The 17,548-nt window shown below is 39.0% G+C and overlaps 1 protein-coding gene across 9 annotated transcripts in view; it reads left to right on the top strand.

Moving 5' to 3' along the window:
- tns1b (tensin 1b) overlaps nucleotides 1-17,548 on the top strand; it is a 188,262-nt gene that overhangs the window by 59,040 nt on the left and 111,674 nt on the right. For all 9 annotated transcript variants that reach the window (XM_063888454.1, XM_063888451.1, XM_063888455.1 and 6 more), the window contains exon 3: nucleotides 13,426-13,463. In XM_063888454.1, coding sequence (XP_063744524.1) covers nucleotides 13,426-13,463 — 38 coding nt within the window. The remainder of the gene's footprint in view (nucleotides 1-13,425; nucleotides 13,464-17,548) is intronic.

Raw genomic sequence — 17,548 nt, 5'->3', positions numbered from 1 at the left:
TCAAAACTTAAAATCGAAACAAGCAACAACATGTGCAGTCAGTAGCAAACTAGTTGTCTAAACTGAGTTCTTTGCTTACTCAAATGTCCCTCACCCTGAGCTAATGCCCACTAAAGAGAATCTTCACTAACTGCACCAACTTGCTGGGACAATGGAAGCAATATCTGTTACAACATCTATCAGTGGTCTAAATCAGGGGTCATCTGAGGTTACCTGGGGTCGTCTTTGTGTCAGAGTATTGTCAGTCAAGTGACAGAACAGGGAAAAGAAGCCTCAGAGAGGCTCAAAGGTTAACAGCTTCTCAATATCCTTAATGGTGTTTACTGAAAAAAGGCAATGTGGCTGATAAGTGACTAGCAGGGTTTGGTTGTGCAATCGTCTTTGAAAAAAAAACCAACTACTGCTGTTTTAAAGCTACTATGACCCCATAAGGTTCCCAGTAATGAGCAGTATTTTGTGATCTTTGTGCAGGTGCCAGTTGGGTGAATTTGAATTATACTGTGAAACAACTAACAATTGCAGGAAAGTAACTGGGATTCAAAAATAGACTCTTAGGTGGTCACCATTTTCCAAACATTCTCAATGCAGTAAACCTTTCCCATCTGGAGCTTGAAACCAAAATCGAAGAATATCGCACCCCGGTCTGCTCTCCACATCATGTTATAGTGGAAATGTATTTTTCAGACAGATAACGTCAAATGAAACCATGCGGAAATAGCTGGATGTTTGGTTTGGCACACCGTGGGGGAATATTCAGCTTTCAGCGTCGCAAACCTGACACAGGACGGGCCGATGTTTGAAGGGCAAAGCTTAGAAAAACAAGATCGTTCTCTGCACACAGGCCTCTTTTTGGATTCTAAAGGCCATTTGACAGATTTAGATTTAGTCTTTTTGCTAAACTGTGCGAGGTCATGTACTCATGCTTGTAAAGTGGTCGATTTGACAGCTGTCAATCAAATCATTTAGTACATTTATTATGCAACTGTTAAGTATGATTCCATCTGTCCTTACTATACGGTACATATAACTTTGTTCTTTTTAGCTACCATTATTTATCCAGGGTTAGTCCCTTGCAGGAACACCCTGTTCCACATAACAGTCGCACATTTACTCCTAAACGTTCTCCAGTTCAACCCAAGTGATAACCTCCAGTCTAAAAAAGAAAGCTAATGCCAAATCAGTGCCTTAAACTTGAATTCTCTCAAATACCCAGCATGGGCAACTTCCCTGGTTGCAAAACGATTGCATAGAAGTCTATACAAATGTTTGATTTACTACCTTATTCAACATTTTCCTGAATAGTAAATTATCTCAATATCTAGTTTAAAGTATTCTTAAATACAGCATGAGGTTCCTTTTGTGGTTAATGTGGTTACAAAGGTTAATGTATGATTCATCAATAACAAACAGGTTAAAGGACTGGTCTGTACGGGATTAAGTAGTATCTATTGGAAGAAATTAAATATATTATTCATAACATTGTTTCCACCACCATCATGTACACATAATGTCCCATTGTGTAGCTTCATTAACTAACACAACACTAACACCGTATGTGCTGTTTCTTGACTATATGAGGTTCTAACCTGTAGTTTTTCTTCATGTTGCTACATGCTTAAATACATCTTAATACATGACGGGTTAATATCTTAATGACAGCCCAGGTTTTGTTACTGTATAGACTTATACGTTGTGCTACACACACACATTGGAGGTGCAATGATCTTGCGCTTTACATGAGTTCAGACGGCTTCATATTGACGTCACTGAGTCTATGACCTCCATGTGGTTTGAGTCTCTGATTGTCTAGGAAAAGTCTGTTGTGTCGCCTCCTTCTTTATCTGCTGCTGAAAGAAGTGCTGATAAAATAAATGCACAGTTATCCCCCCCTGTATTTACTCTGCATGTTACTCTGTGATCTAACTGCTGTGTCCAGATGTTGTCGTTGAATTGTGGGATGTGTATGTCATTAAACATAGATGTTGGCGTGTCATGCTCAGTGTTACAGACAGCATTTTGCCAAAGCATGTGTGTATCTAGTGTGACCTGTGATGCAACTTTGTTATTATGAATATATCACCTCCCCTTAAGCCTCAAAATGGAAAGCATTCTTTTAAATTAAAGGAAAATAAATCTTTCCCTTACAATGTCACTGACTAGCAACATTTACATTTAATGAAAGCAAGGTTAGTTTCCATGAATTGCACAAGCTGTTGCTATCACTCTTCTGGATAAATAATGTTGAGTTGTGTGTGCAGCTACTCATAACAGAACTCAAGACTGCACCTGGGACCATTATTTGTCGAACTGATTTATAGAGGAAATAAACCTTCATGACAGGGCAGCATTTCAGTCCATTCTGACTTACCTCAGGTTGCTTCTCTCTCCCCAATCATGTCTGGGTTTGGGTAATGTGTGTGAGCAAATAGGGTGTGTGTCTGTGTGTGTTGTTAAGAGATTCACGAGTAGAACACAAAGTGAACATTTTTTACCCAACTGTCTTATGACTTAAAAACAAATATATTCTTTTGGCAGGATCATCTACGTTCATGCAGTTAGAAGTAGTGAGTTTGATTTCTCTGAACAAAATGTAAATGTATCAATATGATTTAGATTACAAGCCAAAAGGAAAACAAGACAGTAATGTTGCATCACTTGCTAACACAAAATTACTTTTTCCTGAGTGCATGGAGGAATTACAACTCTGGAAACAAGAATGCTTTTACTACACGGGGTAGTGCACTTCAGCCTCGTGTGGCAAAAATGGGTATTACAAAAACAGACAACATGTTGATTCACCTGCCAAAACTCAAACAATGTTTTCACAGATGGAAAAGGTAACTAATGTTTATTGCAAAATTTGTTTTTATTAACCTGCCAACATTATTTTTCAGCTCCAGTTCATCACAGATCATATTTTTACAAAAAATTATCCTGGAAAAACCTTTTTTTCAAACACATTTTTAAGTCATAAACACAGGACAGAACCCAAATCTGATCAGTCTTAGAAAAAGTATCCCCGCAGTTTGTTTCGTATTTGCCTCTCAGGGATTCTGTAGATTGGAACATATTCAAATACATTTTGATATTTGACTCGCAGCTTAGAAAATAAGGTTCTACATCCAAACACTTTATAATCATACATATAAAGCCTTGACATACTGTAGATCATCAACATGAAACTATATTTCACATATGGATCAATGAGTCAATGAGATATCAGTCTGAAAGATGTTCTTCAGAATGATCCTGCTCCCTCCCTCACTCAGCCTGCTCTTGTTTACTAACAGTCTCCAGTCACATGGCCTCGTAGTGACTCCAGCACTTGCTCTCTCTGTGTAGCGGTTGCCAAGATACAAGGTGTTAGTTGCTCTGACAATAGCATGTTGACACAGGCAGGACCACAGTTTTCCAGTTATAAAAAAAAGCCTTTCTGTGGAAGGGTATTTTTGGAGAACTTGGCCCTGAGGGCAGGAAGTGGCTTTTATATTCATTCTGTAGTGCAGGTTAAATGCATGGTGTGTTTGCAGAGGCAGTTCAATGGAACGCTGCTGTGCCCATAAAAGGTCAATAGGATTTTGCAACAGGTTATTTATTACAGGAGGACACTTTATTGTTAACACTCACATTTTGAATCCGTTTTCTTCTATTCTCACAGAGTTTAGTTTTTCCAAATCCATACTACAAAGCCATTGCAACAAATCAAACATCTTCAAACTACTCTGCAATGATTAGAATCACTTTCATGCGGAGGATGTAGCTGGTTGGTCCTTATTTTTGACCGTCCCCACGAGATCCACTGTACACAGATCTTCAAAGACTGGCAGGAGACACCCCACAGTGGCAGGAGTGTGTGTGTCAGTGTTTGTGTGTGTGTGAAGGAGAGTGAAGGTTATCATAGCCCTGTTCCTGACTGCTGAGCTCATACAGCTGGTATGCAGCAGATCTCAGTGAGGGTTAACACCCAATCACACATGCAGCATTGTTTCAGTGTCATGCATCACTGCTCTGAAGTTGTGAAAACATTGTGTAAAACAGGTGGGAAAAAGAAGACTTTTTAAATTAAATGCAATATGTCCAACAGGTGGGGAAATATTTTGACTAACTTTATTTGTTATTAAAAATTGTTCCTAATTTGACGGATCTTGCCTTATATGACACATATCAGGGTTATCATTTGCATCATTGTCGTCAATAACATTCAAACATTTATTAAATTCATGATTGTTTTAAGAGGATCTGAACCAAATAAATGTGTTTTTTTATTTCTAAAGAATAAGATTTGAAGACTGGGATATCTCTGCAGCAACACATACTCTTACAATTAATATAGTCCGTCCTGCAATTTAAATATTACACTTATTGATCTATATTGCGCATATATATTTTAATAGCACTTCAATTAATTGTCACCCTACTGTTTTTCTCCTTGGGTCCATTCCTTGCTTCAGCAGAAGTCATTAGTCTGATTACTGTAGATGGATGATGATCATCTGTTTTCTATGGATGATGGTAAGTGGCTGTCGCCCAGTCTAATATCGTTATCCTAATCTACTAAACTGAACAGACAACGATTTTCCATCAGCCCTGCCTCAGGACACTGACTGGAACCAGGTCCCAAAATTGGCAGCTCCAGAACAGTTCATGCAGTTAGGGCGCCACCTGTTGGATGAGTTGTGATTAATTTAATTTACTTTTAGCATTCCAGCTGTTATTTGGAATAAAATCTATTGTTGTTGTTTTTATGTCCAAGACACATTTAGGTGTTCATAGTTCTTGGAAAATCTGACAGCTATGGATTTATCTGACAGTATTTTGTACTGTTTATTCATACAGCAATCATTAAAATAGCAAAGATTCACTTTTCTAATTCAGTATCCTGTTGTAAATATTATAATATCTTAAATCATACCATTATTATTTATATTACAATATAAACGTTTTGCCTGCTGTACAAAATGCAATTCTTAGTTTATTAATTTATGAGCTGTAAATACAGTTGATATGGGCACATTTCTCTGTAATGCCTCCCATGCAAAGAAAGATGAGGATAGGGTGCACAGAACAGTTTCTTATAGATCCATTTCCAAATGGACGCCTCCATACTCAATTTGGTATATCGTTGTGTGGAGGGTCCACAATTTTTAGGGCCTTTCTAATCCAACTACAGGGGAGTGGGAGAGATTAAACCCTGGGTCTGCATTGGTGCTGTTGCTTCCCTACCTGACCATGGGCAATACTGTTATTGTATTTACTTAAATACACTGTGTACAAATAGTATCACGCAAACATTTGCCATTATACTAAGATAGACATTTATCGTCATACAAAACAACTTGAACGCTTTGTATATTTAATAGGACTGTCGCAAAACCAAGCATCTCATAAACATCATATTTTAAAACAAGGAGAGTTTAAAAAAGCCAAATATTATTTATTAATTTGATGATTCTAAAACCACGGTTACAAGTTAAAAGTTATGTCAGTTCCTGATTCTAGCGGAGGATGAAAGTTTAGATAGAATCGGAGGATGAAACCCTCTTTATTAGTCACATACATGCACACAGCAGAGCACACACAGTGAAATTGGTCCTCTGCATTTTACCCATCCTAGTACTAGGAGCAGTGGGCAGCTATTGTGCAGCGCCCGGGGAGCAATGGGGAGGGGGGATTGGAGGTGTCCGGTGCCTTGCTCAAGGGCACCACAGCAGGGCCTAGGAGGTGAACTGGGACGTCTCCAAGTAGCAGTCCACTTTCCTTATTTCAAGTCTGTGTCGGGGACTTGAACCGGCGACCCTACGATTCCCAGTCCAAGCCCCTACTGACTGAGCCACTGCTGGACTGACTGAGCCACTGCTGGATACATAGGTGGATAGATACTTTTTGATCCCAGGCATTGAAATATTGAACACCACGGTACCACTTAACCTTTTGTTGACCTTCCGGTTCCGGAGCCAAATCCTTTTGACTTCGCCACCACCCAACAGTCTCTACAGTAGAAAAGACATATCACAAATAATACACAATAAAACATATTCTGGATTAATTCAAATGTTCTATAAGAGACCAAAATAGTCCAGAAACAGGAATATAGCTTGCCGCTGTATTTACACCCTCCACCTGAAAGAAGAAAGCCTCATTCAGCTGTCAGCGTGAGACTACATAAGGAGGATGTAGGGGTCATCTCCCCTTCAGCTTCGGTTACAGCCACTAGGAGGCACTACAGTCCTCTACTTCCAATGAAATACTTTCATCCGTCAGTGCAACCTCATCTGCTTACAGTGTACATTTCAAAAATGTTGAGCACAACCCTCAAAACCTTAACTTTGCACATTGTATTTTCTAATTTTCTCATCCTTCTTGTTTTAATCACACGGTCATTTGCTGTGTTTTTGGACGCTGCAGATTACATCAATGGAAACAGCTGTTTCAGCCAAACAAAGTCAAACCAATACCCATTGAATCAAACAAATAGACAAGAAGGTAAACAAACAGAAGGTCTGTTTTGTCAGGGCGAAGCAAACAGATGACAGGGATGACAGAATGAGCTCCATGGGAATTTATTGCGCTCTCCTGCTGCGATGTGTTGGGGAATCTCCCCCCTCTTAGGAAATCTTTAGCAGCTGGATGAAGGTGGGGCTTTACCCACAGAAACCCAACACTGGCAGGGCTCTCAGTGGGGAAAATGTGTGGACTGAATGATGACACCGCTGTGTAAGTCCATGATGGATAGTGATGACTGAGTGTCAATAATTTCGAACATTAATACCGCCAAAAGCACACAGGGAGAGTGTTGGAGAGAAGTGTAGGCACATGAGACTTATCTTCAGCTGTTCTGAAGTCATGTTTAGTCACAGAGGGCCGTCAGCTGTTTACAGTACAGTGGAACAGTTGACTCCCTCTAATAAGGCTGTCTCAGAGATACAGTACCACATCTCATCTCGCATTTAACAATTTTTTTCATTTCGATTTCTGAAAGAAGATATGTGGTTAACAGAAGCTTAGGCGATTTTCACGTATTGCTGTACGACATAAAATATGCCAGTAAATACCTCTACCGTGTCTGCTAACAAGTGGCTAAATGAGGCTACTAAACGTCACCAAGCTGAACATTAGCCGCCTTCAGCTTAGCGGTGGTGATGCGCAGCCATGTGACCATGAAGTCTGGTTTATTTATATCCTAGCGTTAGCTTTTTACTTCTGGCGATTGCATTTACGCTTCAAAAACCATATAAATGGTGTTCATTTATGGGGATTATCCTAATGAAATACTCCAGTGGGAATCCTATAGAAACAATCCAATTGATTATTGTCCAGGGACATTGAATTTTGACTCTTCACTCCTAGTTACCAGACTGAAATGGCCACAAGACTTACCCTAACCCTAACCCTAAAACTCAGTACAAAAGTTAGCCTTACTTATCTGTTGCCGGTCATGTTGACTTTTGTTGTGGCTCAAAAACAGATATCTATTGATAGGAGCAAACCGTCTGGGGGCCCGTTCGGGTGAAAACATCCGCTGCCATTTTACTGGCACTTAATACAGATTCTGAGGTTTTGCCGATCGCTTCAAAATATTAAGAATATCTTGCAATTTTTGAATCTACAAGGACCCATTTATGATGTTCAGACAGGAAAACAATTACACAATGTGATCGATGATCAGCGTCGATTTATGGTTTAATTTAAATCAATAGAGGATTGATGTTAAGCCAGTCTGCCTGACCTGAGCCTTGACCCAAGTAAAGACAATCTTAACTTTGACCTTTTTTGTTGTTCGACATGCAACATATGACCCAGCAGCTTTTAGGCATCATGAAACCATTTGTTTAGCTTGGCGCCAATTCTTTGTTTTCATCTGAAGGTGGGTGGGTCCGTCTTATCCTGAGGCAGTGACATAGGGCTGCTCTCATCTATGGAAATGTTTGTTGTCATTTTGGATGATCTAATGAAGTTAGGCACCACTCTGACTGTACGGTGGCTGGGACGGCCAGTGGAGTAAGATCCGGTCAGTTAGTACCGTCAGTTCATCAGAGTGTTAGTTCTGTATGTGTGTGTGTACAGAGGACAACGTACTTTGGATGTTAGTGGGTACACGTGTTGGTACTCACGTGTTTGTGATTGTGCATGAGAGGCAAAGGAAGAGAGTAAGGTGGGGGGGGAGGAAATTTGGTGGTCCTGCCCTCTGATTGTGTTCAGAGTTACAAGGGGTCCAGCCCAGTCCGGAGGGAGTATTCGCTCATTCCAAGGGACCAGGGGAAGGAAATCACACAGCCCCCCACCTCTATCATCCCCCCCTCCTCCCCTCCCATTAATGTTGTATAGCATACCACAGACCCAGAGTCAGATAACTGTACCCTCCTCATCATCTCCCATTGACCCAGTGTCCTCTCATTTGCGTAATGACGGATACACCCCCCTCTCAATTATTCATCCTTTCTTTTCTTCCTTGCATCTCAATTCTCTCTCCTCCTCTTCCATTCCTTTTTATCACTTTTCTGCCCCCTCCCCTTTCTTCCTTCCCTCCAGCAGGAACATTTCTGCTCTGTTTATTCTTCAAAGCTCCAACTTCCTAACAAGGTAAAGCCTAACCCCAGTTCTCTGTGCTCAGCGCTTTCACACCCAATATGGAAGTCCTGCTTCTTCCCATGTGGCCCCCGGAGTGTAGTTACTGGGGACTCACGTGCTGGGAACTGCGCGGGACATTGTCCTGATGGACAGACACATGGCTTTAATGCTTATCAAGCACACAGCCATGTATGTTCAAATGTCACATCTATTAGAGCATTCCATGTGGCTCATGTCACATATAGAACTTTTACTCCCATGGGAAAGCACACAGATCCTACATATTAAGTGTAAAAGAATGTATAAATGTGCAGGAAACGTTTTTGTAACTCTATTTCAACACTAAGAAAAATGACGTTCCCATACAGCCGAACTGCACTCTCAATGAGGTTCTCAAGGAAACAATATTTCAGTCAGTTTTTAAACACAAGGTTATGATTGTAGAGACAAAACAAAACAAAACAAAACAACTTGATTATTTTTAGAAACCAGAACTACCTGGTCTGTTTTGACATGTCACAAAATACAATAGTTTAACCCATCATCTCAATTTCCAATAGCCTATGGTGGCGTTTTTAGTGATGTTTAGCCAGGCATATACATATCCTAAACCAAATCAATCTGGCTTAAAATAAGTGTTGTAGTAAATCAATGGAAGTTAGGAACCTGAATGAAAAATAAATAAACCTTCACTTGTTTCACACTAGACAAGAAGATCGTCTGCTGGTTAAATAGTTCCTGTTTGTTTTGACCAACCCTGGATTTAGTTTTTAGTAGTCAAGGCAGCCCTTTTTACATCTTCATCTCAGGCTAAATTAGTGGCAAAGATGTTAGTCAGTAATCATTTAAGTCTTTATCATGCAGAAATGCCAAATAATAGTTGCTTCCAGTTACCTTAACTTAACATTTAGTTGGTATCTAAGTTTAATATATTTTAAACTAATATATGTTGGTTTTGGATCGCAACCATACTTTATTGGACATTTTGATGGACATTTATAACTATTTTGTGATTTTTCACAGACTAAATGATGACTCAGCTCTTTAACAAATCCAAAACACACAATGGATAATGTATGGAAAGATTAGATTAAAAAATGCAGCTTTAATGGAATGGTTATTATTCTCCTTTGTGGGTTCAGGAAATACTTTGGGGCCTTGGGATAATCAACATCTGATCAGAAATATGAAATTCAAGCCTCACTCAGAGTATGTTGTTCCAAGCAGAGAATACTTTAATGTGTTTCATTATGTTTCTCAAAGCTCGGACTCAGGCGGTGCCCTGTGACACAGTACAGTATGTGGGTAAAATTGTATAGAAGAACTCCATTCTGTTTGACCATGGGAACCAGAGTACTTTTGGAAGACTTAGAAACGTGTATCCCGGTGCCACCCACATTCGAAGGCCTCTAATTAAGAAGTCAAACTGACTTTCAAATGTTACCCCCCAAGTGCAAATATAGTCCTGCATGTACTCAAATAGAAACTAACTGCACCGTTATGTAATTACACATTTGGCTATAAAAAAGGAGCTTCTCACTTTTCCCACTTTCTGTATGTTTACACTACTTTTCCAACAGTTTATTGAAATATAACTTAGCTCCCTTTGTCCCCTTTTCTACATCTTACAGTGAGCATCATTTAAAATAAAAAGCTCTGCTGGTGACATGCCAATCAAATGATGCATGGCTGAGGGTAACCTAAATACAAGTCCCCTTAAATGAATGAATACTCCTGTGGAAAAACAGAACAGATAAATAAATGTCTGCTGGATAAGAATGGAGGCCCCGGAGCTGTTGGTGGACCCCATGTTGCTTTGAACACTTAACCTCTGACCCTGAACCAGGTTATGGGTTGTTAAAGATTTTGAAGAACCTTGCAACAAAGTGCATTGAGAAGAGTAGTTAGCAAATATAAAAAGACACACCTTCACACAATTAAGTCAATGACAACAATAAGTGTCAATAATGATTGAGCTAACCTAATAAACTCCTGAAAGCGTTTTGTTTCAGGTCTGGGAGCCTCATCTCTCTACTTTAATACAGCTAACTTATTAAATCTATTTGGTTGCACTTGGGACAACCATGATATATGTGTTTTGGTTCCAATCCTTTTCTTGTGAGTGCAATGTCTCAGGATCATCTTAGAGATATTCTTAAAATGTGGCACCGATATCCACTTGGCGTCAAGGATTAACTGATTAGAGTTTGTTGGTCAAAAGGCCAAAGGACAAAGACACTGTGACTTCTTATCCGTTCTACTTGAACATGATATCTCAGAAATGTCCGCTAGGTCTGATTACATTTTGGCGGTCAAAAGTCATGTCACAAAATATACTTTTGGAAAAATTAATATCCTAATTATAAAGCATTTCACACAGATACCTAAAAGGAAAAAAAAAAAAAGAGTTGTTTTTGTTTTCAAAATTTCAGAAGGTCAGCTTTACTGTGACATTACCCTGTAAAAACACTTTCCTACTTCTACTGTAATGGCTACAACCTTGTGTTCTATCAGAGTTGGCTTTGTGAACTCAGCATATAAGTATGTACAGCGATTTTTGCTTTGTTTTTCTCTCTCAAACACACTGATAAGCAGAGAGCAGAACAACTCAAATGGTTGGCGGAATTCTAAAACGGCAGGCAGTAGTTTATGGATTTGTCATGTTAGCACTATTGCTAGCTGTTGCACCTGTACTGTATGTTTTACACTCATATATTGATACATGTTGCACTAAGAAGCCAGTTGAATTTCCAAAATCTCTTGGTTAGAGCAGTTTTTTAAATTATTAATTCAGATTTCCGCCCTATTTTAGCACAGAGGAAAGACTGAATTCCAAAGAGCAAATGAACAGACTATACAGACGTTAGCGGCAAGCTAGCTTCAAACAGACTTACTGTGTGTTGGAATGAGATTGTGTATTTGTGGACCAACCACTCTCTCCGTTTCCTCTCGTTCCTGTACATTGATGAAGAACATTCATACAAGCCCCAGGATAAGCATGAGTTTTTTCTGGTCAAGTTGAAACATTTTCATGTTTTGCCCTGGCAAATTTGTGTCTAATTGCGTATTTCCATTGACTTTGTAAATAAATTAGGCTTGAGAGGATGGATTTCTCATAATAAACAAAGATCATGTGGTTTAAGGAACAAAGAAGAGAAATATTTAGCGTGATTAAGGGACATACATCAGCGAAAAGTTCCCTGTTTCGCTGAGCCAACAAAGATAAGAGGGAGCATGGGGTTCAGGAACATTCGCCATAACAGTATAACATACACACAGTCTTCTGTCCCACACAATGTGAGGACTGGCAGGCTCCCAAATTCATAAAAATGACTTCACAAATAATCACAATAGATATTACACTTGCTTTGAAAAATGTGGCTGGAGACAGGAAGAATAACTCATTACATAAGGTGTATGGTGTTCCAGTAAAAGCACACAGTCCTCTCCTTTATTTGGAAAGCTTACGCCTCGGCACACTGAGTTGTGTTTTCGTTCTCTGTCCTTCGAGGGGCTCTAACAATTTACGAGCTGCTGGTCCAGGTGCTCTCCCCCATTGACCCTTATTTGTAGACGCAGTGGGAGTCCGGAGAGGGGGCTCGGGGGCAGAAGGGAAGCTGCAAATAATGTGTTGAAATTCAACAGTAGAACGAGTCTTTTATCTTGGCTGATTGTGTGCTAGTTGTTATGAATTCCTTTTAACTCCGACTCCCACTTAGCTTAGCCGTCTGTGAAGACACTGAGGATTTCTCTAAGAAATGTTCTAATAATAGATCCAACTTGTATGTGGCAGGGGGTCAGTTGAAGTGGTAAACCCACCAACAATAATTATTCAGCTCTGCAGTTAACGGCTGTAAATTAGAGTCTTTTAGCTCATTGTTTTGGTTTTACAGAACATAACTTTTTTTGAGAAAAAACTTCCGGGGATCTGTGGCCATCCCACTTAATAGAAATAAAAATATTACATCTATACACAGCTTGCAGAATATGTTTCGAAGGTACCTGCCTGCTCTACAGCTACCGTCAGACTGCCCCAAAGCATTGGTGGCCAGCGACCCCTATGTGATAAGTCCCTCCCCGTAGGCCGACCAACTATTTATCAAATGATTTAATGTAATTGTAAATACCTACACATTTATTCAAACTTATATTAAACAAACTAAACACAATAAATTAAATAAGGCATCATATGCTTCTAGTTCTTGACCAATAAAGCCCTAAATAATGACATTTTATAATTCTAAGGAATTATTGTCCCCCATGGACTACAAGGTACGGTCCAATTGAGCACAGCTGTTTTGACTGATTAAGCCTCTATTTAAAGCAGCTCTAATCTGTTGTTCTGTTACTATGAATATAGAGGAACAGCATGTTAGTTTGCTACAGTAGAAACCATTGTTATATTAAGTATGATTAAAATAAAAACTGTCTTAAACAAAATAATGATTTGAGTGATTATTTTACAAATTGTATGGCAAAAATATAACTGTGAAGTAATTGTAGTGCGTGCTCTAACCACAATGACTGTGTGTTTGAATGTGTTGCCTTTCACCATGTGGCATTCGCAATAGTGACAATGTGTTCTTCACAGTGATCATAACTTTTTCTTGAGTAGAAGGTATTGTGAAACCATGCATGTTATTTTTGTAGCAATGAGAGCCAACCAACAGTAGAGGATATTTGAGTTCTACCACAGGACAAACACTCTGGAATTTCAATGGAGATCTTGCTTTTTACACCTCCTTGACAACTCGACTGTCATGAATCATGCTGGACCACAGTGTTTGGATTCGTCAACAATGTTTGGGAAATGTTTACGAGCTGTGAAGTTAATTTTTTCTCTTCTGTTTTCTCTAGTGTGCCGCATAGCCTGCCACAAGAAATGTGAAGTCAAGGTAAGAGTAAAAACATCTTGTTAAAAAAGAGACACAAACGTCATATTTCAAAGTTATCTGCAGTTTCTTGCTCAAGCACCGGATACGCCTTGCACATTGAAAAAGAACACAAGACCCTTAGACCATCGGAAGTCGTCCTTTGAAATCCATCTGAGCTTATCAGGAGGAAATATTATGTTTAGGTGGAGTCAGCTACTCCTCTGTATGTGAGCGATATACAGTACATGCCGATGTTGCAGTAGGTGGAGTCTAGGGAGTTTATGTTCTGCAAAAAAATCTTGAGAATGTCTAAACAAGTGCTCCTTGTACCCGAATGTGTTTATATTGGACAGACTCGCACATCGCCCTGCGTCTAAAAATAAAAGACCTCTGGATGGAGCCGAGGTTTGATTCATCTTGTTTTGAAAAGACAAAGGGCACGTAGAAGAAAGTGGGAGGGAAAACAGATGAAGTTCCTGCAGGGCTGTTCAAGAGGGAAGGTCGTGTGTTTTGTGTAAAAGTACGACTGCCAGGAGGGGTTTACGGGAGGATTTGCACGCATGAGCACGTGAACTCACACGCACATATACAGTTCATGTGCACACCCTCGAATATATGCACCCTTCATCTGGTATCCATTACTGAAATGGGTGCTGCTTGCCAGCTTTGCCCAATCCCTCTTTTACTCACAGGAAATGCCAGGGGTGCAGGGCAGGCAAGCCATGCTCAGGAGGGGGGGGGGAGCTTTAGCCAGCCATGCAGGGCAGACTAGTAGAACATTTTTTAGAGTAGTGATATAAATGATTAGCCCAGCCAATGACACCTTTTTCATTTTCTCTTCGAAATGCATTATTAACGTCACTTTTACCACCAGAAGTTTCAGTACAGTTACAGGTTTTAATGGATAGGTTTACCAGAATGAGAGAAGGCAAGCTATTTTCATTAACCACTAACCTTCAGTGGTATCCAGGCATGCAGTTTCATTTTATTTCCCAGGTGTTGAGAAAATGAGACTTTTGCCTCCATCCCGAAAACACCTAGGGTGAATGACATGCTTTTTGTAATCCAAAACATTTGCACGATTCAAAAGTGAGGTGAAACAATGGCGCCATACTGCATGTGGAACTAATGTTAGGGCTGCACCAAATAGTCTGAGGCTTTATTAAAAACGTTCATATCTTAAATCAACATAAGAACACCTTATTACTAATATTTTTGCAGAATTAGATTCTAGTTATGGCTGTTAAATGATTGCTTCTGGCTTCTGCGATTTCCAATAACTCCAGAGTGTAGTAAAGTCCTAAAGTAAACATTAATTTTTAATAATTTCCATAATTCATGGTGTTTTTATGTAACAAAATATTCTGCTGCAATCCATATATCTTGGTGGTTCAGCCCTTTAAGAATAACATTTGCTCGTGACACACGTATGGAAACATGCCCCTTTATTAATGGGTTGGTTGAGCAGCAATCCAACAACCCAGTTACATTTATATAGCTACTATAAAAAATTTAAAAAAGACATTCTCCCCATTATTGAAGAATGATCACATCATAAAATGTTAAGACAGATATTCAAGGCTTATTCAAAACTTCGAAAGCTTCCAATTATAAATCAATGTCATTTGTTGCACCCCTTTTTCTCATGAAATGTCTCAAAAGGTAGGGAAGTATTTACCAGAAAAGGTTTCACTATTTGGAAAAAAGACTCCTGGGTCCATTTTTAGCTTTATCCTAAGGTGCAAAATGCATTTTTTCCTCTGTGTTCATCCACTACTTTTTTGATGTGGCTGTGTTGCAGAACAAATTGTGACTGTGATATGAAAGTCCACACAGCGTACTTGTTGATAACTTTTGAATTTCAGGAAGTGGCGGGTCAAAATTGTGATAGGAGACGTTAAAGGAGCCCAGAACAAACTCCCAATGTCTATATATAACAAATGTGGAACGTTCCATCTCCAAAAATCACAGTAGCATTTCCTTTTCTAAACATTTCAACCAAAAAAATGTCATAGGGTTGGCAGGAAGCAATTTGCTAACAAGCCCGAGATGAAAAACAAGGGAGTGACCACGACAGGGTCAAGCTTGATCCCAATCGCCTCTCAGTCAGGCCTATGAATTATTTATTTAAAAAAAAACCCTGATAAAGCTCATATATGACCATGCATGTTAGGAATCTGAACTCCTGATCATAACTCTGAGCTTTATCCCAAGTACACACTACAGTTATCAATCTCTGTCTCCAGATAAGACTAATATGTGGCCCATATTTAACCTGGCAACTGCAAACAAATGGTCCGGCTTATGTAAGTTTGTGAACATGTGTGTGTGTCCCACCCTTTTGTGTGTTTGCTCTCAACTGGATGTGAAAAATTCTTTAAACCTTGTCAGTAACATTTCACTCCTGAGTGCTGACAGGAGGGATCCAGAGAGAAAATATTAGGCAGCAAGGATTTCAAGGTCAACTTTTCCAAATGTGTGTACATTTGTGCTGAATACCTTAGCTGTCATTTCTTTCATACGTCTTGCTTCTTTGCCTGAAATTGAGCTCACAGTAGTAGGATGTGTTTTCGACTGTGTTGCTGTGAGAGCTTCAATGGTGAGGCCTTAGTCACACTCGTGCTATTTTCTCAAACAAACCTTGTAACGGAGTGCTGCAGGAATGAGTCCTAACCCTGGAAAAGAGTTAGCAGTTTAGCACTAAGCCTATTGTCGAGGTTTTTTAAGGAGTTTTTGGTTAGATTTCCAAAATCAGGTGTGTATAAGCTCAAGAGATTTTCACTGATTGTCCTACGACATACAATAGGTCAGGAGATACCCTACTGGATGACGTCGGAAACTTTTACGTGTCTTAAAAATGGAGGTTGCTAACACATAGCTAATTAAGAGTACTAAATATGATCACATTAACATTAGCCACCTTTAGCTTAGCGGTGGTGTTGCAAAGCCATGTGACCGTGATGTAGTTTGTAGTATGTATGATTGTTTATAGCATTCCGTTAGCTTTTATTCATGGCTATTGCATTCAGGCTTCAATTATTATAAAAACTGTGTTAATATGTGGATATTTGTACCTGTATGTTTATCTAAAAAGGCAGTTGAAGCTATAAAATAAATACAATATTGGCATGGTATCAACCTGTGGATAGATTATGTGTTTGGTCATGTTTGTAACATATTCAGTTTCAGGCTCCATTTTAGCTTTGTCTTGGGTCAAAACTGAACTTTATACAAAAAGATTGGTCATATTTTGAATATGATCGTCTGCAAAATAATCCCATACCTGACATGTTATGATACTCTAAAAGTAGGCACGGTACAAGATGAATACATCCACGTTTTGGTTATCTTTGGTCTTGACTGTAAGGGTGCCTGGAGGGACAATTGAGTGACATTTTGTTAGGAATGGAAGAGAGACACGTCTTGTCTCTACTGACCTTTTTCTACTTTCACTCTGCATTTAAATTGTACAATGAGGTGAACCCCAAGTTCTAATCTTTCCCAAATCTACAACATTCTCTTCCTGTTCTGTGCAGTTAAAACAAATTTCCCGTTTCAGTGTGACATTCCGTATAAACATTCTGTAAAAAATAATTTCCCTTCAGTTGTGGTTTGTGGTCTCTGTTGTTTATGGCAGCAACACTTCGCCTTATCCTTTTGAACCCTGGGCTCTTATTGCTACCTCCGTTCATTGACATGCTTTAGCTAAATCGAATGTTATAATGGCATTTTTAAATTGATTAAAAGTATAACTATGCATAAGTTTGATCATTTTTACTGACCTGACTGGAATTATCCATAATGATATGTAATTTTCATTGTGCTGAACTAATATGGATTGTAAAACCTGAGTGAAACTGAACTGTTTAGACCAGCCTTTTTTATGATAACTTAAAAAAAATCCTCTTACAAATTTTACGTTACATGTAAAATGTAAAAAATGTACTCCGTTAGAGAATATAACATGCTTTATGTCTACATTTTTATCAGTAAAAGCTATATTATAAAAAAACAATGGTGGGATAATACAGAATATCAAATGAAGCCAGTACAATTCAATCTTTATTATTCTTTATATAACTAAATCTAACAAACATTTAATCAAG

The sequence above is a fragment of the Eleginops maclovinus genome, chromosome 7 (genome assembly GCF_036324505.1).
Source record: "Eleginops maclovinus isolate JMC-PN-2008 ecotype Puerto Natales chromosome 7, JC_Emac_rtc_rv5, whole genome shotgun sequence".
Lineage (NCBI taxonomy): Eukaryota > Metazoa > Chordata > Actinopteri > Perciformes > Eleginopidae > Eleginops > Eleginops maclovinus.
The sequence above is the reverse complement of the archived record's forward strand: the minus strand, read 5'-3'. Positions and strand labels throughout refer to the sequence as shown.